Source organism: Phyllostomus discolor, chromosome 2 (genome assembly GCF_004126475.2).
Source record: "Phyllostomus discolor isolate MPI-MPIP mPhyDis1 chromosome 2, mPhyDis1.pri.v3, whole genome shotgun sequence".
In the NCBI taxonomy this organism is placed as follows: domain Eukaryota; kingdom Metazoa; phylum Chordata; class Mammalia; order Chiroptera; family Phyllostomidae; genus Phyllostomus; species Phyllostomus discolor.
In genome coordinates, this window is record NC_040904.2 from 151,029,244 (window position 1) to 151,053,592 (window position 24,349).

The following is a 24,349-nucleotide window of genomic DNA, read 5'->3' on the forward strand; positions in this document are numbered from 1 at the left end:
TAGGGGGAAGGAGGCTGTTTTTATTACAATGTGGTATCCATACAGTTGTAGGAAGTTAAAATAAAAAAGAAATTTTAGTGTTTTTTTTTTCTTAAAAGATCTTATCTGAGGCAGAAATGATATGCCATAGATGAGAATACTGGCTATCTTCAAATTTATCCATTACAAATACCAGTTGTTTGTTTGGAATCCTCACCCAAGGACATGTTTACTGAGGGAGGGAAACATCGGTATGAGAAATATCGATCAGTTGCCTCCCCTATGCACCCCAACCAGAATTCAAACCCACAACCTAGGTATGTGCTGGATGGAAACTGAACCCACTACCCTTTGGTCCACAGGACAATGCCTCCACCAACTGAGCCACTCAAGCCAGGGCTATACTTTTTGTGTAATATTTTATTTATTTATTTTTAGAGATGAGAAGGGAAGGAGAGAAACATCAGTGTGTGGTTGGCTTTTCACACACCCCCTTCCCATGCCCTGACTGGGAATCAAACCAGTGACCCTTTGGTTCACAGGCTGGTGCTCAATCCACTGAGCCACACCAGCCAGGGCTATAATTTTAATTTTATAAGCAGGGCAACTAGGAGAAATAAGTTAGCACAATCATTTGAATTGGTTGTCTACATACTGGGCATGGCTTATTTCTTTTTTTCAGCTTCTTTGCACATGTAAAGCATGCCATAAGATGTCCTGTTTTGCCATGGACAATGCAACCATTTTTAGGTCGGCCTTGGCAAATCACACAAGGTTCGATGGCATTACTGGGCAAATTATTTTCTACAATTTCTTCTTTGTCTTGTGTGTCTTCTTTCTCAAACTCTTTGATATCTTCTTGGCTGCTATAAACAATGCTACTAGAAGTTGATGGCTGAGAAAAGTCCTCACTTTCTTGGGAGTGGGAGGCTTGTGTAATCTTTTCATCATTTTCCTCAACGCATGATTCTTGGGAATCATTCACTGTATTTTTTTTACAATCAGGGACATCAAAGCCCTCTTCTACTTGTGCTGAGTTTTCTAGTTCAGTTTTCTCAGGCATGTTTCCTTGTTCCTTCCCTTTGTCTTCAGGAAGCCAATTCTCACGAAGGGCCCAGCATCTGTTGCAATGTGATGGAAGGGGAGGGTTCGTTTCATTGCATGAAGTACACTTCCAATAGTCCTTCAATGAAATAAGACAGTTAGTTTCTGTAACCGTGTAATAACTGAGTCATATTAACACTAACACCTTTAATATGCCTAAGGCAAAATGTATCACACAGCTCCATTTTCAGCATTTCATGTTTTATATGGAGCAGTCAACGTATAAACTCTGTCTTCAAGTATGAGATTTAAATTATTTTTTTTTTTCAGCTAAATGCTTAACCATAAACCTATAAAGTGCAGTAAATTGAAGCAAGTGCTATGGGACTGATCTTCTACTCTGTGATGAGAACTGTACCCACTCCATTTCCTTACAGGCTCAACCCTGTGCACCGGGCCCATAGCCCACCCAGTGAATCTAGATGAAACTGCTGCTCAGCCTTCCACCGACCCCCTGAGAAGTACTCTAGAACCAGGTCTCAGCTGAGTGTTCCCTAACTTCACTCACAAAAGCAATGCTAAAATATTCTCCAACAATCACTGCCAGCTAAAATCTGTCATCCTTGTCACTACCCAAACTGTATGCCCATTACGTGTCTATCCTTTCTTTGCAAGATCTATGTCTGAAACATCTCACTCAAGTTGACATCAAATGAGTCTAGTTACTTGAATTATTTTGTAATAGAGCAAACAACTATTCAAAAATTTTACAATTTCGCTTTCAGTCAAGATGGTGGCATAGTTGTAAACATGGTACTTGCCTCGTCCCACAGCCACATCAAAATTACAACTGAACTCCAGGACCATCATTCAGAACCGCCTAAAATCTGGCTAAATGGAACTCCTACAACTAGGTAATTAAAGAAGCCACATCGAGACTGGTAGGAGGGGTAGAGACAGTAACAAGCTAGACCCACACCCATGCATGGCAGATAAAAATCAGGAGCAGGGGTCCCAGCTCTACACAGGGCCCCCAGACCAAGGTTCCAGGGCCAGGAAGAGAAGTCCCCATAACTTCTGGCTGTAAAAACCAGCAGGGGTTAAGGCTGAGGGGAAAGAGCGGGCTTTTGGCATCCCAAGCAGTTTCTCTTATTAAAGGGCTTGCTTGAACACGAACTTACTCAAACTCACTCCCTCTGAGTTCCAATGCTGGGGCAACAGCCTGAAAGGCACCAGAAACATAGAGGGAAGAACTGAATCGCCCAGAATCGGCAAGAGCTGGGGGGCAGCTTTCTCCCAGATAGAAGTGCTGGCAGAGGCCAGTGTTCCTTTGATTAGCCCTCCCCTGACAGAGCCCACAGGCAGACACCATACCTGAGTCTCCATCAACCTGGCTCACACTGTTTGCCCCACCCTAGTGATTGAGTCCCTGCCCCATTCAACTTTTGGACACACCCAAGCTGTTTCCAGTGGCTTTTCCATACTAATGGCTTGTCTTGGCTCATGCTTCAGATTTTCCTAAAATCTCCCAAACAAGCAACAACTGGCCTCAGTGAACTCCCAAACCCCTACCTCCTGCTAAGTGGCCCCAGGCCCAGCACTAGCTGCAGCCAGTCTTGATTTGCAGCTTGGCTTTGCCCAGGCACCTCCAAGCCCAGCACAATTAGTTATCCGCTATTTGCAGATCACTTTGTAGCTCATGCCTGGTGACCATGAGCAGCACACAGGCAGTGGCTGACTTTGGACTGACCTCCTGGGAGGCCCCACAGCCAGTGCAACCAGTGGACAGCTGCAGACCATGTTGAAGCATCACCACCCAACCACAAGCAGCACTCAAGGGATGGACTCAGCAGGCAACAGAGCCCTGATGAAGAAAATCCTGCTCTGTGGGGCGAATCCCTACATAGCTGATCCATCATGGTGGTTGAAGGTGTGTGGTCACAGCCAGCTTTGCAGCTGATCAGACTGGGCATAAATTCCCCCTAGAGACATGCCAACAGTAATCAAGGCTCAACTACAAGAGGAGGGTGTACACAGTGCATATGCGGGAGCACCTGGGAGGCTGTGCCACTGCACCCTACAGGACACCTACAACACTAGGCCACTTTACCAAGCTCAGAAGATGTAGCAGCTCTACCTAGTACATAGACACATACACAGGGAGGCTGCCAAAATGAGGAGATGAAGAAACATGGCCCAAATGAAAGAACAAAACAAAACTCCAAAAAAGAACTGAACAAAATGGAGACAAGAAATATATTAAATGCAGAGTTCAAAATACTGGCTATGCTCAACGAACTTACAGGGAACTTCAATAGCATAAAAAAAGGACCAGTCAGAAATGAAGGATAAAAGAGCTTCTCATACAAAAACATGCTAAAGGGGTTCATCACCACCAAACCAATATTGTAGAGAATGTCAAAGGGTCTTTGTTAAGAAGAAGAAAAAAAAGGATAAAATATGAACAGCCCTGGCTGGGTAGCTCAGTTGGTTGGAGCATCATCCTAGTGCGCCAGGGATGCAGGTTTAATCCCTGGTCAGGGCACACGCAGGAGCCAACCAGTGAATGCATCAGTGGGTGAAACAGCAGGTCGATATCTGTCTGTTTCTGTCTCTCCCCCTCCCTTCTCACCCTCTCTCTCTAAAATCAATATATAAAAATAAAATGGAAATAAGTACATATCTATCAACAACTGACTGTAAAAAACAAAATAAACAAATATATATAGACATATCTATATCTATCTATACATATATATATATATATATGAAATTCTGATGGTTGTCAGATGAGAAGGGGTTTGGGGGATAGGTGAAAAAGGTGAAGGGATTAAGAAGTACAAATTGGTTGTTGCAGAACAGTCACAGGGATATAATGTACAGCGCTGGGAATATAACATTCTAATAACTATGTATGCTATCAAATGGGTTGAGATTTATCAGGGTGATCATTTAGTATGTCACATAATGTCTAATCACTGGGGCATACACCTAAAACTAATATAATAATCTATGTCAACTGTAAGTGAAAAATAAAAATGATTTAAAATTTTTTAATTTTATAATTTGACTTTTGCATCTGGATAATTGTTTCCAACTCAGAAAGAAAAATGAGATTCCCTATTCAAATATAAAAGGCAGCATTAACAAAAATTAAAGCAAATATTCATTTAATAAAACTTCCAGGCCCTGGCTGGTGTGGCTCAGTAAACTGAGTGCTGGCCTGTAAGCCAAAGGGTCACCAGTTCGATTCTCAGTCAGGGCACATGCCTGGGTTGTAGGCCAGGTCTTTGCTTAAGGGCATATGAGAAGCAACCACACATTGATGTTTCTCTCCCTCTTCCTCTCTCCCCTCCTCTCTCTCTTAAAATAAATAAATAAAATCTTAGAAAACAAAAACAACTTCCAATGCCTCAGGAACCCAGTGAGGCAATACAATGTTTAAGTCCTGATTTCTTTATGTGGCATATCCTACTGAATTCTACTACAGTGTTTCTAGAAGTGTTTCTATTCAACAAGATTACAAAATGGCCCTAGCTGGAGTGGCTCAGTGGATTGAGCATTGTCCCGCAAACTGGAAGGTCATGGGTTCAATTCCCAGTCAGGACACATGCCTGGGTTGCAGGTTCAGTCTCCTGGTCAAGGCATGTACAGAAGGCACCAATCAATGTTTCCCTCTCACATCAATGTTTCTCTCTCTTTCTCTCTCTTTTCTCCTCTAAAGAAAAAAGACTGGCAAATTTTGGTAACTATTAGAGGTTAATGATAAGTATACTGGTAATATTTGGTATGCTATACATACTGGAAATTTTCCATCAAAGTGTTCTTTCAAAGTTCAAATTCCTGCTCAAAACTAAAAAATGTAGCAATAGATCCCAACACAACAAAGAACAAAAATGCTTTAAATCAGGGGTCCCCAAGCTCTGGGCTGTGGACGAGTACTGGTCCAGGCCTGTTAAGAACTGGGTTACACAGCAGGCGAGCTTGAATCATCCTGAAACCAGTCTCCCCACCCCAGTCCGGGGAAAAATTGTCTTCCAAGAAACCAGTCCCCGGTGCCAAAAAGTTTTGGGACTGCTGCTTTAAATTATTAAAAGTTTACAGATTTTTAACATTATAAAAAGTATCTCATGTCAGGGAGTAGACAATATTCTAATCTTGACTTCAATGTTATTTTTTTGACACCTTAAAAATACATGTATACTACTTACAGCTAAGGAAATTTCAGGATCTTCAAATGAATCTGTATCACTCTCCTCTGCTTCAAACACAGTAACTTGATATACCTAATAAAATAAATCCACTATTTTTTCAACCAGGAAGGTTTCTTAGTGGTAAGTGCTAAATAAATAGCATATTCAACTATATATAAGAAATTCTAAGACAAAGGTCAAATGGAGTGAGTGAGTGTAAAGAGGGAGAAATGGAGATCAGTGAAATCCTGAGCCACTATGATAAAAAGTCAGACAGGATGTTTAATGAATAAAGCAGGAATTCATTATAAGCATCTTATTTCATAAATATGGAGGTAATAAGCAACAATGAATCAGTCAGAAATATAGGCAACAAATCTAGAAATACTATGTGACTTTATGTAACTATATGTATGCTTCACTTTTGTAAAAAGTATATTAATATTAACAGAGGGGAACTGAATTAAGTATTTTTTAAAACCAGCAGACTATTACAGCAATGCTCCTTAGGGCCTACTTAGTTCTTGGCACATTTATAAAAAATACAAATAAGACATAACAATATTCTAGTCTGAACATATCAAGCTAAAGTATTTCAAGTGAAATCTGAATGCATTGTTTCAATCTCATCAATCAATGAATATGAAAAAGACTGTAAAATTTTTAGAATTAGAGAAAAAAAACTACCTCATCATCATCATCTGAGAGATCTTGTCCTTCTTCACTAAGGTTATAATCTTCTGAGTTTAAAGACTCAACTTCAAACTCTACACTGAATCGATCTGAAACTGAATCTTGATCCAACCAATCACCTGATTGGTCACTGACACCAGCATCCAGATCCTAAAATCGGGGAGGAAAAGAGACACTACATTATTTGTTGGCCTCCGTGACAACTTCCTAAGTTACATCCTCTGCCTCTAATTCTGCCTCAATTCTATCTTGCCCACTGACACCTAGATTAAGACTCTGGGTCATTACTATTCAATACATTATTTAACCTGTCTAAACCCACATCACATTCAGGGAAAAGGCCAAACTACTTGGTGTTCAAGGCACATACAATTTGACTATATTAACATTTTCAGTTTATCTCCAACAAAACACTCCCTCCTCCTCAAAAATATTAACTATCGGTCAGATCTACATTGTTTCCTAAACCAAACTTGGCACTTCAACTTCCACTTTCCCTCGCTAACTGCAATAATGAGGTTTTAGTCCTGCTCCCCCTTTTTGCCAAAGCCTCTGTCAAATCATTACTAAAAGAGCTCCCTGAATCTTCACTATCTTTACTACTTATCTATTATTCATTATATTTCCCCATATAAGTTATGAAAAACATAATTATGCACACTTGTTTCTTATCTGAATTATACACACTTTAAGAGTTAAGACCATGTCTTAATCACCTCTGTATCTTCAGACTGGTAGAATGCCAGTAACTACTACAAAGCACTAATTATGAGATCTACATTTTATAATGAACTTTGAGAATTTCTTTGGAAGACCTTCCAGAAATAATTTTTTGAAAGCTATTTCAAAAAAAATTTTTCAAAAAAAAATTGTGTCTGCTCATGTGATTCCTCACTTTAGGTCTCTAATTAATAGTATAAGAACCTCCTTTCTGCTGTAGACCTGAGTAGCTGTTGCAGAAACGGGCAAGTTTATGAAAACTCAGGAAAGTGGTGCTGGTCCAGGCCGGACGCTACTCCAGACACAAAATGGTCAGCCTGAAGAACACTGATGACGGCATCCCAGACCGCCCCTGCAGCCTCGCTCTGCTGGCCGGAACTGACTGCTGTCCCCGCCACATGACAGCTAGCTGCCACAGGCAAGAAAACTGCCAAGAAGTCAAAGATCTGTTTTTGGGGGGGGGGGGGGGGGGGGGGGTCGCAAAATTTTATAACTACAATCCCCTCACGCCCACAAGGCACTCTGTGGATATCCCCTTGGACAAAACTGTCATCAACGAGGATGTCTTTAGAGACCCTGCTCAGAAACACAAGGCCTGAGGGGAGGCTGAGGTCAAGTCTGAAGAGAGGTACAAACCCAGCAAGAACAAATACATTTGTTTCTATCATTAGAAATTTTTTTTTAAAGGAAAAGTATAAAAGCCTAATAAAATCTTCAGAATTAGTATTGCTGTCAGTGGGTAAGGGTACGAACATATGCAAAGCAGAAGGGCACAGCCAGAAAAAGCCCATTAAGTCTAGGAATCAGGATACAACTCTTATTCTAAACTTCCATTCAGTGGCGATTAACCCTTGGACGTATCTAACCTGTGAAGGCCACAGCCACTTCATCTATGAAAGGAATTTGAATTAAATGATCTCTAATAAATTTCCATCATTTTAAAAAACATATTATTTTATAACCACTAATGTCAAAATACTGTTCTGTTTTGTTTACAGTGAGGTTAAGAAAGCGGTGGTAACAGCAGCATTCATCCAGTTGCAGTTCTAATTCCTAACAAGGGTTCCATTAACAATCAGGTCAAATTCAGAAGTCAAGCTACAACACTTTAAATAAAGTAACCTAACAAACTGGATAGTTCAATTAACTAGTCTTTAGTACACTAATTTCAGAATAAGAGGGTAAATCATAAGAAAAATGAAATCTCAGAAAGCATCCTCTATGGCAGGGGTCAGCAAACTGGCCCCCATCCACTTAGTTTTATAAAGCTTTACTGACCACAGCAATGCCCCTGTGTTCACTCGTCACCTATGGCTGCCTCGCCTTACAGCAACAGAGCTGAGTAGTTGCAACAGAGACCACATGGCCTGCAAAGCCCAAATAATTAGTATCTGGCTCTTTCCAGCAAAAGTTTGCCTACCCCGGTTCTAAAGTATATGAAGAAAGCAGTATTAAAGGTTTTTTAAAGTTCAAAATGTTCAAAAAAGAATGACCCAGAAACTTTAAATACTTTATATTTAAAAAGCATCATAAAGGCTTATCTGGAAAGATCTTAAATTTTTAAGTCAGAAATCCCTAGTTTAATCTAAATTCCACTTGTGGAAGTTAGTTATGAGATCGTAAGTTATTTGAAACCCTCAAGTCTTAGTTTTCCCACCTATAAATGAAGTTTGAGGCTCCCAAGATGATAAAATACGCTATCATGTAAACTGCCTGGCACAGACCTGGAATATGTAGCCTTGGCTCCAAAAGTTTATTAAACTGAAAAGATGAAAAGGAAATGAACTTTCCTTTAACTCCATTTACAAGCTGGTGAATGACACCACCAAATGATAACTGTAACATTCTTATATGAAGCAAAATTTAAAAAAAAATGTTTGCCCTACCAAAAACTTTCACAACTAGGGCTTTAGTGCTATGGCCATGCCTCGTGGCCATTGTTCTGGATCTGAGTGATCCTTTTTTATTTCTCCAGAAGATGTAAGGGACTGAACCAATTGTGATAGTAATCCTATTCTTTTTATGTATTCTTGTTGCTTGTGTTATCTTCGTTTTTCTCTTCCAAAGCAGTGATTTTATGCCTACAGATATGACCTCTACAATTAGTATTTAACAGAGCTGTTACTTATGCCAGCCACTAGATGGCAGGAAGAGAGCAAGTTTAGGGCTTAAACTAAAACAACAAGACTTCTAAGAGAGGGATTTTTAGGATAGGAGTAGCCAAAAAAAAAAAAAAAAAAAAGGTTAGCCCCTCCTCCACTCCTTGACTTCCGGCCAAGATGGAGACGGAGGCGTAGGTGGACACACTGTGCCTCCTCGCACAACCAAAACTAAAGACAACAAAAATTTAGAAACAAACCAAAAAACAACCAGAACAGACAGAGAAATGAACTGTACAAGTCTGACAACCATTCATCCAAACCGGTAAGAGGGGCGGGGACAGAGGCCAACAGAGAGGGGTCAAAGGGTTGTGGCAGGAAAAAGTGGTGGCTGGCAGATGGCGACGTGCAGGGTGCAGGTGGCAGTTGGTGGATCCCAGGTGTGCAGGGATTGCAGGTGGACCCGGTGGCAGACCCCGGGTGCGGGAGGCAATAGGCAGACCCAGTGAGGCGTGCAAGGAAGCTGGCTGTCTGCAGTCACACATTTGCGTGCTGATAAACCAGGCAAAAACGGGCAGCGACACAGACTGCGCAACCCAGCGACCCAGCGCCAGGAAATAAAGCCTAAAAGCATCAATTGAAAACACTTGTGGGGGGTTGAAATGCCGGCAAAATCTCCCAGCCTCACAGGAGAGTTCATTGGGGAGATCCACAGAATCCTAGAACGTACATAAGCCCACCTACCTGGGAGCCAGCACCAGAAGGGCCCAATCTGCTTAAGGGAAGCTGCAAAGGGGACTGAAGTCCCAGAGAGAGGGGAGCAAATGCCACTGTTCCCTCTCTGACCCTACCCCCACATACAGCGGTCACTACCCAGTGACTGGGTTGCCCCGCCCTGGTGAACACCTAAGGCTCCACGCCCCTCATATGTAACAGGCTTGACTAGACCAAAGGCAGGGGTGGGGGGGCGGCGGGGGGGGGGCGGGAGAGATGGCTCGAACAGAATTGAAAGCCCCACAATGAGTACTTTTAAGTGGCTGAGAGATAGCCAACCTATCAGATGCACAGTTCAAAGCACTGGTGTTCAGGATGCTCACAGAATTGGTTGATTATGGTCACAAATTAGATGGAAAAATGAAGGCTACACTAAGTGAAATGAAGAAAAATGCACAGGGAACCAACAGTGATGGAAAGAAAACTGGGTTTCAAATCAATAGAGTGGACCAGAGGGAGAAAAAAACATACAATCAGAAAAGAATGAAGAAACAAGAATTCAAAAAAAAATGAGGAGAGGCTTAGGAACCTCCAGGACATCTTTAAACATTCCAACATCCGGACATCAGGGGTACCAGAAGGAGAAGCAGAAGAGCAACAAGTGGAAAACTTATTTGAACAAATAATAAAGGAGAACGTCCCCAATCTGGCAAAGGAAATAGACTTCCAGGAAGTTCAGGAAGCTCAGAGAGTCCCAAAGAAGTTGGACCCAAGGAGGAACACACCAAGGCACATCATAATTACATTACCCAAGATTAAAATGAAGGACAGAATTCTAGAAACAGCAAGAGGTAAGGGGATAGTTCCCCTTACCTACAAAGGGGAACTACCACCTACAAAGGAGTTCCCTTCAGAATATCAGCTGATTTCTCAAGAGACCTTGCAGGCAAGAAGGGGCTGGAAAGAAGTATTCCAAGTCATGGAAGGGAAGGACCTACATCCAACATTGCTCTATCCAGCAATGCTTTCATTTAGAATGGAAAGGCAGATAAAGTGCTCCTCAGATAAGGACAAGTTAAAGGAATTCATCATCACCAAGCCCTTATTATATGAAATGTTAAAGGGACTTATCTAAGAAAAAGAAGATAAAAAATATGAACAGTAAAAAGACAGCAAACTCACAGTTATTAACAACCACACCTAAAACAAAAGCAAACTAAGCAAACAACTAGAACAGGAACAAAACCACAGAAATGGAGATCACATAGAGGGTTAGCAACAGGGGAGTGGGAGGAGGAGAGAGGGGAAAAGGTACAGAGAATAAGTAGCATAGATGGTAGGTAGAAAATAGACAGGAAGAGGGTAAGAATAGTATGGGAAATGTAGAAGCTAAGGAACTTATAAGTATGACACATGGACATGAACTAAAGGGGGGAATGTGGGTGGGAGAGGGTGTGCAGGGTGGAGGGGAGTAAAGGGGAAAATAGGACAACTGTAATAGCATAATCAATAAAATATATTAAAAAAAGATTAGATTTCCCTCTATTGACTTTGATAACATGACCATGACTTTGATAACAAGGCAGTGGTTCCAGGAAGAAAGCAAGTACAAGAACTTTAAATATAATTTGGCTGGAATTCTAGGGCGGGGGGAGGGGAGTTAAAATTTTTCAACAGGAGATTGTAAGGAATAAAATTATCCAAACATGAAGTTTGTGTATACGTCATTTTCTTTTATTGGATTCAATTTTCAGATCATACACACTTGCTTTCAAGAACCTGTATTTTATTCATAGCATTTACTAAATGTTTTATTTATTAAACTGTTGATGTTGTATCGATATCAACACGAGGGCAGGGACTGTATCTACCTTCACTACTATTATATCCCAGTACCAAATAGGGCCTGGCACAGAAAAGACACTTAAGCCCTGGCTGGTGTAGCTCAGTGAATTGAGTGCCGGCCGGCAAACAGAAAGGTTGCTGGTTCAATTCCCAGTTAGGGCACACGCCGGGGTTGCAGGCCAGGTCCCCAGTTGGAGGCATGTGAGAAGCAACAGATCAATGTGTCTCCCTCTCCTTCCCCCTCCTTTCCCTTTTCTCTAAAATTAAATAAAATATCTAAAAAAATGTATTACTTAAGTAAGCCAATTAAAGGAAACAGTAAAAGAGAAAAAATAATTTTACAAAAAGACACGTAAGTATCTACTGAATAAACTTGCTCTCCTCCTGCCATCTAGTGGCCAGCATAAGTAACAGCTCTATTGAATACTAACTGTAGAGGTCGTATCTGTAGGCATAAAATCACTGCTTTGGAAGAGAAAAACGAAGATAACACAAGCAACAAGAATACAGAAAAAGGATAGGGTTATTATCACAATTGGTTCAGTCCCTTACATCTTCTGGAGAAATAAAAAAGGATCACTCAGATCCAGAACAATGGTCACAAGGCACTGCCATACTAATAAATTTTCTAATTTTAGTAACATTTCAAAGACCAATATTTAAAGACAAGAAAAATATTACACTTGACAAGTACTCTTGTTAGCAAAAAACTTCTTTCAGTGACATCTCTTAAAAATTTTATTACTGGGTAACACTTTGGAATTTTTATGAATCAAAAGTACTGATATTTGTCATCCACATGATAATATACCATATTTCATAGCATCAGTAAACAGATCTTCTTGATGTCTACACTTACATATGACAAATATGAAGCTCAGACTCCAACTTATTAGCTGATGACTATAGTAAAAAATTTTTTATTCTAAATATTCAAGGCAAATTTGCCTTAAAATCCTAAAATATCTAACTAAATAAATTTTCATTTTTGTTCCCTTATTTAAAAAAAAATTCTAAACTCAGACTATACTCCAATTTATTTGAATTTACTATTGGTACAGTGGCCCAAAAAATTCTCCAGTATGTAGGGTGACATTAATAACTATTAATATTGGCCCTGGTGGGTGTGGCTCATGGATTGAACAGCGGACTGAAAACAAAAGGATCGCTGGTTTGATTCCTGGGTTGCAGCCAGGTCTCCAGTAGGGGACACTCAAGTGGCAACCACACACTGATGTTTCTCCCCTCTCTTTCTCCATCCCCATTTCTAAAAAAATTAAAAAATCTTAAAAAAAATAACTATTAATATTGGTACTAATTTTATCAACATACCCCAATGCAACTCCACTTTCTTACACTATTGTCCCCAAACCTAGGGTTATGGTAGGGAAGATCTACCTAAATTTATTTGAATAAAAAAAAAAAAAAAGAAAGAAAGAAAAAATTTACTGGGTGTATCTGAGATCTTGCTCCCTGGTATATGTCACCAGTTTGGCATAAACAAATTCATAAAAATTCAAAAAGAAAAGGTAAGAAAAAATTATTTTATCACTGTCTATAGCAGCAATCAAATATTATACATGAGCATTCTATCTGAATATTTACTAGAACTGCCAAAATTAGATTTTTAAAATTAGTCTTGTTAAAATAAGTCATCTTTTATTTAAATGAGAAGATTACCGGATTTGATGGAGTCCCTGCTGATTCACTGCTACTGCTTCTTTCACAACGTAACTCCCTTATCACACACAGAGCAAGGTTTTCATCAAAGGAAAAGGAAATACTATCTGATTTGTGGCGCTTCCTTTGACATTCACCAGGTAATTCGTCTGAGTTTTCTTCTGGATATGTAAGGAAAAACCAAGTTAATTAAATTGCTATACAGATTTACTTAGAAATTAAGCTGTCATGAGTATTTATTTGTACTAAAATTTAGCTCCAATGAAATTAAACTGCTGTTTCGAAAGTCAACACTCTTTCATTGACTCTGTCCACAGTAATAGCAGAATATTATTTTTAAAAGCTTTTTAAGCTGCTTTTAGAACATTATCTCCATTAAGTCACAATTTAGCATGTATTAAACAAACAATCTAGGGTTGCTGTCATAAATCAACTTTTAAGGCACAAAATTTTTTCTCTGAAAAAAAAAAAAAAACAAAAAAACAAACCAAAATGTTTAATATACTTAGAAGTCAAATCTGGAATTTACTTTAACATAAGTTATAAATAGAAATTTATTTTTTTCTCAAATAACTAACCTTTTGTTCCAGTTCCATGTATTTAGTAAGACATCCTGTGCCCTTAACTACCCTCATGTACAAGATGCTGGTGTGGATTTATCTGTTCTTTTTCACTGATTTTCTCTCACTAGATTCATAGTTTGTTACAATGACTTCTGACTAGACAACAGCTTCCTCCTCCACTATCTTTTCTCTGCAAAAATGCTTGGCTATTTTCTTTATCTCATCTTTATTTCTAAGATGCTATTTATCGTTTTAAAACTCACTGATGTTTTGTCACATTAGGAACAATTAAATATGTTAACTGCTAAGGTGATCAAGAATAGGTAAAACAGAGTATATATCCTTGTCCTCTATTACCTGAATAGAGAGCTGGCTAACTATAAAATCCAGGGGGCACAGTAAACCGTACCTGCTGTAGTCGGTCAACCAGAAAAATGTTGCTAAGAAAGCAATTTTTAAACCAAATAAATCACATAAAAATGAAAATGAAACTCAGAAATTCATTCATCTAAACCAAAAAAGCACAGCAATTTCATTAAGCATAAATGTACTAATTTCATTAGAAAATGAACACTAAAAAGCTATTTGAAAATGACAATTACATATTCATGTCTACCTGTCTCACTGACTGTTCTCCTTCTAGATGAGGTAGATGGTATAGAAACCAATTCTGAGGATGAAGGTTTCTCTTCCTGCAGCTCTTGCACGGAGTCCTACGCATTAAAAGGAAAAAGACCCACAACCTAAGTGGTAATACCACAAAGCTAATTTCCAATTTTAATAAGCTTCCCAATTTTCAAGAATCATACTAGAGTAAGTTAATTTTAAGATTACCTTTTGGTCACTCCCACCTTCGAGGTGACAAATATTTTCACTCTCAGAGGTGCCTGAATTTGATGGTTCTGATAGAAAATAAAAACATAAAAGCACAAACTAAGAAAGAGCTATGTAGACAGTCCAGGACAAACTGCTTACACAATTTAACCTTGCAACAAACATTAAATTTTCTCCCAGGTGCCATCCCTGTGTTAGACGCTGGAGATATAAATAAGAATTCAATTTTAATAATGCATAAGAATAATAATAAGGTATAATAAACACAATACAAGTGCAAGATAAATCAGTGGCAAAGACGAGCAATGATTATTTGGTAGGGACAGGGCAGTGTCTGAGGAACAAGGAAGCAGGAAAGTTTTCATTTCAGATGTACAAGTAGGATCAGGAAAAGCCATTCCAGACTGAGGGACACGTTGTTTAAAAAAAAAAAAAAAAAAAAAAACACCAGCAAGCAAACTATCAGTGCTGCTGCAGGAAACTGCAGGTGGCATGTAATAACTGGAACACTAGTGGGATCACAGAGGATCCCGTGTGTCTTACTGGAGAGCAAGAGGATGCAAACAGCAAGGAGCACTCATGCAGGCAATCCCACTTCAACCCATTCTTTCCAACTGCTCCTTCAGAATCTTCCCTATGGCACTGCTACAGCCACTCCTGACTTGTCAATGTACAAGCAAGTTATTTTATCTAGAGAGCAAAAAGGAACTCCTCACTAAATGGTATTTTAGGCACAGGAATGATAAATCACTCTGGCAAAATAGAAGGAAAAGAACAGAGGCAAGAAAACCACTATTGGACAGTTAACTGCAATAATATAAATGAAAAGGTATTTAAATCTAAACTAAGGCATGGAAAAAAGATCAATTTTGGAGAAATTAAAAAGGTAAAAACCAGGTGTCTGATATACAAGGCAAGGAAGAAAGGAGTTAAGGATTCCAAGATTCTACCTAAGACAGAAACTGCAGAAGACAAACAGATTTGCATGGGAAGATGGAGAACTAAAGTGGATGAAACTCATTCAGGTAGGTATTTAGTCTTTAATTAGATGTGTAGACACAGAGCTCAAAAAGTCAAAGTTTAAAAAAAAAGTCCAAGTTTCAGATACAGAAATTACCAAAGAACATAATCAAATGCACTTTACTGCTCACTCCAAGACATTTTCACCTTGACAGGGAAGTCAGGCCTGAGCATTAACTATTTGAAGTTTTATACATTATCATAATAGTTCATTTCTTTTTATAAGCAAGGTATTACACTTCTTTTAAGTTGTATATAAACATAGGTTATATTTGTTTTAATATAATAGATATTACAAAACAGAGGCAATAAAAAGAAAACACTAGGTGTGACAAGGTGTAGAGAGCACTGTGAGTTCCGAAGTTAATGCTACTCAACTGAAACCTGAAACAAACTCAGAAAGGAAAAACAACAATGTACAAGTCACCATCTCATTTATATCACCTGCCTCGTAATCGACCTATGTTTGCTTATTTTTTTTTGTTCTTTTCAAAAGAACAAAAGGTTTATTTAGAAGTATGAATACATCAGAGATAATAACTGAAAATACTACTGCAGATATTATAGTTTTTATTGCCTTCATTTGATTTCATAAAGAGTTTCGTAAAATGCTGAAGTCACCAGACTAATCATCACCTCTATTCTGGATAAGACAGATGGTGATGCCCTTTTCTGGGTCTTAAATCCTAACTTTGGAAGAATAAATATTCAACACATTTACTAAAGGTCATATTGATAAAACACTGTACTGTGTGTGTGTGTTGCAGAATGCAGACATAACAAAAATACAGGAAAGAGAAATACAAACTATTATAACAAAGCAACATGACAAAATTTAAATACAAAATACTGGGAACAAAAACAAGTGGTCAGTTCATCCTGGGAAGTAAACAAGCTTCTGAGAACAGTTCTTAACTGACTTTCTAGGATGGGCTTTAAGAAATGTGTGGTACACTGGAGCTGGCTCCTAGCATCACTCAAACACAGACTGTGCACATCTCTTCCCAATTCTGTATGTTCTGAAAATGGCCATGGTGAAAGTATATATACCATGGAAATCAGCAGCTCCTACAAATCAGGCCTTTTCTACCAGAGAGCCGGTTGTTAAACATTTATCAGCATACCACTATATGTGTGTATCTTTCTGGCATGAGAACCCAGTGCTTTTGTCAGATTATTAAAGGGATAAATGACACCAAAATAGCCACTTAAGAACAAGTCTAAAGGTAGAAAAGTGAAATGCCATTTACCTAAACAAATTGGAAAACAAAACTCGATTATAAAAATGAGAAAAAAACAAAAACAAAAAACACCCTTTCAAACGGTGCTACCTTTCAAATACCCAAGCCTTTCAATACTTTTCAGGTTTGATTACATCTCTATTAAGCAGGACCTTTTAAAATGATCTACCTTTCAAAATGAATTCTAATTCTAATATCCCAAGGCTTAAACTGATATAATAGGACATTTAACCTTACATATTGTAAATCTGCATTAGAACCCTGGTAGTATGTTTAATTCATATGTATTTCTTCCTGTTAAATTTACATTATTTTATTAAAAGTAAACATATTTAAAGCAACTTTTATAGAGAATCAATTATAAAATGACTGGATATGCACAAAATGTCTTTAAAATATTTTTATGGCATATGTTTATGGTATTCAAAAATTCACTTACCCTGCTTATTGACTACTACCAAGTTCCTGTAGATCATTGTATATATTTTCCTTGAAGGGAGAAACAAAATAAGAAATGTACATTTTAAAATAAAAATATATTAAACTGGACTTAACCAGACTTTTAAATGCATTATTATGAATTAGTGTACACAAATCAAAATTTTTTCAAACCAAATTTTGTATCACTGCATTCAAATTATATCAAGCTTCTAAATCTTAAAAAAAGTACCCTAATTAGTTGCAGAATGATTACATACGCTACTTTTTACAATCACTGAAGTTTCTCTAGCTGAAAGATTCTACGTCTCTTTCCTGAAATGTGGTTTGTGTGTACTTTACCAAACAACCCCAGAGAATGGGTATGAATGAAGAAGGCGGGTTACTATATGTACTTATGTTCAAACAGAAATTTTCAAGCTCTGTGCTTACAAGTAGACTACCTAAGAAAGTAGTGTTATAGAAAACCCACTATTGGAATTTGATTATCATTTTGACTTTCATTGACCTTAGACCAGTAATCTCATGGATTTTCTTTCTGGATCTTAAAACTTATTAAAGATAAAGCAGTAATCATTCATTTCATAAATACAGGCTGAGAACCTATTACATACTAATCACTGTTCTAGAAACTAGGGGAAAGGAATATTAATATAACCAAATCTCTGCTCTCATGGAGCTTACATCATAATTGGAAGACAATTCACTTATTCCAGCATTCACTGATATCGTAGTATGCTTTTTTAACTAAGGATTTTAGAGAATGTTTACTGGTCACAAGATATCATTTCTAATTCTCAAGGTTAAGAGGGAAGTGACAAACCAAACTACTTTTTACCCTCGGGATTGATGATATAGCTCCTTAAGCTCACAAAAATCAATAATCCTATCAATACCCTTTTTCCAAATCAGTAATTTCTAAGTGTATAACCTCTCAGCATATGAGAATTCAAGTCAAAGATAATTTTAAGCCCTGGCTGTTGTGGCTCAGTGGACTGACCACTGGGCTTCAAACCAAAGGGTTGCCAGTTCGATTCCCAGTCACAGCACATGCCCGGGTTGTGGACCAGGTGCCCAGTAGGGGCACTGGAGAGGTAACCACACATTGTGTTTCTCTTCCTCTCTTTCTCCCTCTCTTCCCTTCTGTGTAAAAATAAATAAAATCTTTAAAACGTAAAGATAATTTTAATATCATAAATTACATCTCAAAACATTATCAGAAGATCCAATACTCAAATGGTGCAAAATCACTGATAGTTACTTCTACTTTTTAGTTTTTATTTATTGATTTTAAGGACAGAAGACAAAGGAGGTGGGAGAAAGGGGGAGAGGGAAAGGGAAGGGGAGAAGAGAGGAAAAGAGAGAGAGATGGGGGAGAGGAAGAGAAAAACATCGATTTTTTATTCCATTTATTTAAGTATTCATTGGCTGATTCTTGTATGTGCCCTGACAGGGGATCAAACACACAACCTTAGCATATCAGGACAATGCTCTAACTAAGCTGCAGAGCCAGGGCTAGTTACTATTTAAATTTATACCATTAAAGCTTATAGCCCGATGATAATATAAATAAATATTAAACAGAAGCGGTTTGTCAATGGAAAGATACTTATATGTTAAATTAAGTAGCAGGATGAGTCCTGGCCAGTGTGGCTCAGTTGGCTGAATCATCATCCCATGACCAAAAGGTTGTGGTTTGATTCTGAGTCAGGGCACACGCCTAGACTGCTGGTTTGATCCCTGCTCTGGGCGCAGCCAATCAATGTTTAATCAATGTCTCTTTCTCATATTGATGTTTCTCTCTCTCCCTTCCTCTCTCTAAAAGCAATGAAAAAATGTCCTTAAGTGAGGATAAAAAAATTTTTTAATAAAGGTTTAAAAAAAGCAAGATGAAATTAAATATATTATATTCACAACTAGGTCCAAACACACATCTGCACATAATATAGAAGTGACAGGTAAAAAAATGCCTTTCAGTGACAAACTATAGTCATTTATCTTTGTTCTTAGCTTTCTTGCTGTGTTTTCTTAATGTTTAATAATAAATTATATTACGCTCATGTTAATGAAGTTGGTTTAAAGTTATAGATGTCCCATTTAATTACCACTCTTTTATCTTTACTATTATTGAGCATTAATACAAGTAGAATCTACTCAATTCTTTCAGGTGAGAAGTATTCACCCCATTTATTAAGCTATACATGCTAAGGCCCCATATGGACTGTGAATAAACCAAATGGGATTTCAAATGTGAGGTATGAATGACTGAAAAAGGTCTTCAATTCATAGACTAATCCTACAAGTCTCTAGTTCCCAGTAGAATAATTCTCAAAGTGCTACATGAACTGAATTCAGCTGATTAAGTACCATAATGCTATACAACAAAAAGATTTCCAAAGTAGCTAAAGCTCAAATCTAAGCCTTTATCACAGGGTGTTGAATAAAGATTTTTGGAAGCGACTGCAGTATTTTTTAATATTCAGTAACTATAGCTAATATTTTAATACTTTCTATATGCCAAACACTATGCTTTCTACACACAGTCTTTTCATTATCTCCACATAAAGTATTTATATTATTCCTACTTTACAAATGGGGGAAACTAAGGTTTAGAGAGAATTAAGTCAATTTGCATAATCACACGGCTACTGAACGACTAGCTGAGCTAGGTCTGAAACCCAGGATTTTCAGATTTTAGAACTCACATTCTCAAACAACATGCTATATTGCTAAGAAACTAAATTTTAGCATCTTTTATATATAACAACTCTTTTCTGACCAAAGGGAATGAGTGGAGGTGACTGAAACATTTGCCCAGCTACCTTTTTAAAATGAACTAAAGAATTTACCTGTGTTCTTTCACAGAGAAACTTGGCACTCCAAATAAATCCCCTAGAAGATCATTTGAACAATACACAATATGCTGTTGCTTCTCATCGTATAATCTTTTATTCATAATATACTGCCCAAGATAAAATATAACCTGAAATAGAAATATGATTTCTGAGCATTAAAGAAAATTAAATGTTAGTTTCAAATGCATTCAATGACATTGATCTGAGGAGAGTTAAACAGCCACCACTCACATTCACAACCATCTAGAACAACAACCCTTTAAAAAACTGCTTTTAAATCTTTTCCTTTTAATTTGATGGCAGCAGGAACACTGCTTCTGATTTAGTTAAAATGTATTTTTTTCAGACTTTAACTCTGCCCAAATATCTATGTACTACACATTAGGAAGGAAAAAGGCAGCAAAATGCTAGTAAGACATTAATTATCTCATTAACTGTTAGTTCAGCTTACCTCTTTCATAGTATAAGTGTCTTTTTGTGCACCAACAGATTTTAACAACTTCAAAAGCAACGGCTTTGGTCTAACCTATAAAAAACAGAGCTGCTATTATACTTCCAAAATTATTACAGAACTTTAAGACCCATTGCAAACATGTCCATAATTTTTTAAGGTTTTTAATTTTTAATTTTATTTTTTATTGTTATTCAAGTACAGTTGTCTCCATTTTTACCCTGCCTCGGCCCCCGGCCCCACCCATCCCCAACTCCCATTATAATTTCAATAAAGGCAGCAGACTACATTTAATAATCTCATAAGGTTATACTTCAAAAAAATAAGTTATAATGTTTTCACTATATGTAACATTATATAAACTGAATACCATAGATTGTCTAGGAAGTTTGAAAACAAATGCTGGGACCTAATTATTATGCAAATAGTCAGACTTCTCAAGTATTGCTACCCGTTGCCATCAAAAAATGGTATCCATACCAATGCAGTGAAAACTATTTTTTCTTCCAGTTATTTCTGTTATTTGCTTACTACCTTACAAACTCACACATAAATAGAATACTCCAAATGAACAAACAGAACAAAATGACCCATAGATACAGCAAAACTGGTAATTGCCAGAGGGCTGGGCAGTAGGAGTATGGGCAAAAAGGTTAAGGTGATTAAGAGGTACAAACTTGCAAGTCATAGGGATGTAACGTACAACATGGGGAATATTAATAATATCAATATCACAATAACTTCGTATTGTAACAGATGACAGTGGACTTTTTGTGGTGATTGCTTTGTAAGGTATATAAATGTGAAATCTCACTATGTTCTACACCTGAAACTAATATAATTGTATGTCAACTGTACTTTCATCCAGAAGAGCTTTACATTTCAGAATAAAAAGCTAGACATAAAACCAAACTTTTTTTTTAAAAAAGAATACTCCAAAGAGCTTACTCTAAACTAAATGACAAAAATCCAGAAAAATAAATAAATCTTTAGTGTGGGGATGTTTACCAATCTTTTCCTTCTACAGATTAGGATCCTGAAGAATGAAGAATTTAAATAACCAAACCAAGGTGACAAGATGATTAAAAGCAGACATGAGACTGCAATTTATGTTGCTCAATTGCAAGCCACCATTTTCTTCTTACTATATCATGCTCTTAGTTGGTCTCCATTTGTATTATCTATTTGACAAACATTTATTGAACTTCTACCATGCACTACACAGTGATAGGTATTGCTAAAAAAAGAAAAATAGCCCTGTCCCATGTGGCTCAGGGAACTGAATGCCAAACTGCGATCCAAAGGTCCCCTGTTCGATTCCCAGTCAGGGCACATGCCTGGGTTGTGAGCCAGGTCCCCAGTAGGGGGCGCGCGTGCCAGAGGCAACCACACATTGGGTTGTGGACCAGGTCCCCAGTAGGAGGCGCGCGAGAGGCAACCACACATTGATGTTTCTCTCCCTCTTTTTCTCCCTCCCTCCCCCTCTCTCTAAAACTAAATAAAATCTTTAAAATTTTTAAAAATAAATAGCCCTGGCTGGCATAGCTCAGTGGATTGAGCACGGGCTGCGAACCAAAGCATCGCAGGTTCGATTCCCAGTCAGGGCACATGCCTGGGTTGCAGGCCATAGCCCCCAGCAACCACACATTGATGTTTCTCTCTCTCTCTTTCTCCTTCCCTTCCCTTTCTAAAAATAAATAAATAAAATCTTTAAAAAAATTTTTAAAAATGTTTAAATAAATAGTCAAAAGACTAGAATTTTCAGTTTTTACTATCTACATTTCTGTAAGCATGTAAACTCTACAGCCATGAATTACTTTTGTGACTTAGGAACCATTTAAAAAGTTAAATACTAACAAGTCAAAACACAAAAAAACTCTTATCACATAATAAACTTCAGCATGTATGGAACTCACTCTGAAACCCATTGTGGTAAAGGGCTAAGAAAAGACTGTTTCTGACAGTTAACTTTGCCTCTACACAGTTATACCTGAGTAGCAGAATTTAAGTTTTGTACGTACAATTTCACTTCAACACCCATGCTATGATGGGGGCAGAGGGGTGAGGTGTTTACGGAATTTAGTTGATCACCTCATAAAGTAAATTTTTCTAAAAAGTTACACTTTGAGACGAAATACCAACCAGGGTCTCTTGTTCCGATGCTGGAATCTGTGAGGTACTTACAGCACCATCAGTAGACACAGACATACTGGTATTACACATCTGTCTAAGAATAGAGAAAAAATAAAACTCGATAAAAAACTAAAAACAATACCTTTAAATAATAAAACACGATAAAAACCTAAAAACAATACCTTTAAATAATGCGTAAAACTAAAGCCATTATTAGCAAGCGAATCCTTACCTGGATCACTAGAGAATGAGTGCTGTCCGCCCGTGACCACAGTGAACACAGCTGGCAATAGTCACAGTTTAAATACCCTCGCTGGAGACAAGTCAGGGCTTAGCTCCTTTTTGCACACTCAGAACGTGTCCGAACTTGACCAGCCCAAGAGGAAAAGCTAAGTCAACCTGCCCAGAACACCAGCCCAATCTCGCCCAGACTCGGTGCCCGCCTTAGACTGGCTACAGAACAGGCACCTGTCATTATTCCAACCCCCGGCTTGGAGGCAGCTGGGGGCTCCGCAGCTGGGGGCTCCACAGCATCCCCACCCACGTGACCTTTCCGGACCTGCCCGAGGAGCCCCCGCAGAGCCCCTCCCCCGTGCCCCCCAGGGAGTGCGGGCCTGTAACCCTGGCGACAACAAGCTGGCCTCCTTCCAACAAAACCTCCACAAAACCTTGTGTTCTGTACCTCCCACCACGAAATGACAAAGACTGCGTGTAGGCAAAGAGCTGGAAAGGACAGAGAGCTGGGAGACCCAAGTCACAGCGCCAACCCAAAACTGCCTACACGCTTTCCCGCCGATACCTACTCCTTCTCACCAAGGAGGGTTTTCAGCGCCTGGAGTGGGGTGGCGGTTCCCCCAAGGCTGCTTAGTTCCTTTCATGGGTGCGTGGCAGCCCTCCACCCAAGGTTTCGGCGACTATTCTACTCGTGGGCCCGGGCCACTGGGGCCCTTCAACTTACTTTGTCCGGAGAAGGAGGCTCCTGACTTAGCAAGCAGCAGGACCCAGGTCAGAGGGTTAAGAGCTGCCTCTCAAGCTTGGCTTCTTGCTCCATTTTCCTTTTAGAAATACAGGCCCGCACATGCCCCAAGAGGAACCGAGCAAGACAAGTTAGACCCAAATAGCGACCCCTACCGCTGGAGAGGACCACACCGGAAGTCGCGGCCCGTCGGTCTTCTGTGCGCGCGTGCACGTCCGGGACCCACCACCGCAGCTCGCACTTGGGGGAGGGGGCTGGGCCCCGCCTCCGGATTGGGTGAAGGGGGTAGGTCGGGGATCGTGGTGCGGCCGGCCAGGTCGGGCAGGGGTGCTCGGCGCGCACCACCGGCCATTCCCATCCGCAGTCTCCCCCTGCAGACTTGGCCCTGCCCATGGCTGCCGGTTTGGCGCGGAAAGCTAGGGACTTCTGTTTCCGTTGAGCTATTTTTTATATTTCTTTTGTTTACACCTCCTAACCGCAGTGGAGACCAGGCAAATGCGTATCGAAGCGCCGCTACCAAAAAAGAAACCAAAATTAACAGCTGTGCGGTATTTTAAGCCCACGCCGCCAGCCACTGGAGTTGTATATAAATGAGTTCTTTCAAGACTTTTTTTTTTTAAGTACGAGTAAAAATAGAACAAGACAGGCTTGTGCGCGGATGCATGCTAATGTTCTAGGTACAGAAGACGGGTGGGATAAAGAAGAGCAGTTACTTTTCACTTTGCATTTCTAGAATGTTTGGCTTGGTTCATGTATGCATTCATTCTCATTAAAAATATATATGTATTAGGCACTCCATGCTGACTCACTCACTTGCCCCCTTTAGCAGACAAATGTAGCAATCTCAAAAATGAACAAGGATATAAGAAAT

General features: G+C 38.9%; 1 protein-coding gene across 5 annotated transcripts; it reads right to left on the reverse strand.

Moving 5' to 3' along the window:
* Positions 1-514: 514 nt before the first annotated feature.
* On the reverse strand, positions 515-23,677 carry MDM2 (MDM2 proto-oncogene). Of its 5 annotated transcripts, XM_036018701.1 has the most exons (12): positions 23,461-23,677; positions 22,512-22,596; positions 20,370-20,444; positions 19,913-20,046; positions 17,065-17,114; positions 14,365-14,432; positions 14,147-14,243; positions 12,968-13,128; positions 5,904-6,059; positions 5,235-5,309; positions 4,294-4,386; positions 978-1,162 (listed from the first exon to the last, which is right to left on the reverse strand). In XM_036018701.1, exons 2-11 carry the CDS (start codon positions 22,590-22,592, stop codon positions 4,318-4,320), a joined length of 966 nt encoding a protein of 321 aa, XP_035874594.1. In that variant the 5' UTR covers positions 22,593-22,596; positions 23,461-23,677; the 3' UTR covers positions 978-1,162; positions 4,294-4,317. The 5 variants fall into 5 exon arrangements, with proteins under 5 accessions (XP_028388807.1, XP_035874592.1, XP_028388806.1 ...); XM_028533006.2 differs by lacking the exon at positions 4,294-4,386 and having other exon boundaries at positions 515-1,162; positions 23,461-23,674; XM_036018699.1 differs by lacking the exons at positions 4,294-4,386; positions 23,461-23,677 and adding an exon at positions 23,316-23,420 and having other exon boundaries at positions 515-1,162.
* Between the last annotated feature and the right edge of the window lie 672 nt (positions 23,678-24,349).

Coding starts and splice junctions, on each gene's coding strand:
- MDM2 (XM_028533006.2), bottom strand. CDS start 22,592: ATGTGTAATACCAGTATGTCTGTGTCTACTGATGGTGCTGTAAGTACC. Junction 20,047..20,369: donor ACACTTATACTATGAAAGAG/GTAAGCTGAACT, acceptor TTTCTATTTCAG/GTTATATTTTATCTTGGGCA. Junction 13,129..14,146: donor GAGAACAGTCAGTGAGACAG/GTAGACATGAAT, acceptor TTACATATCCAG/AAGAAAACTCAGACGAATTA.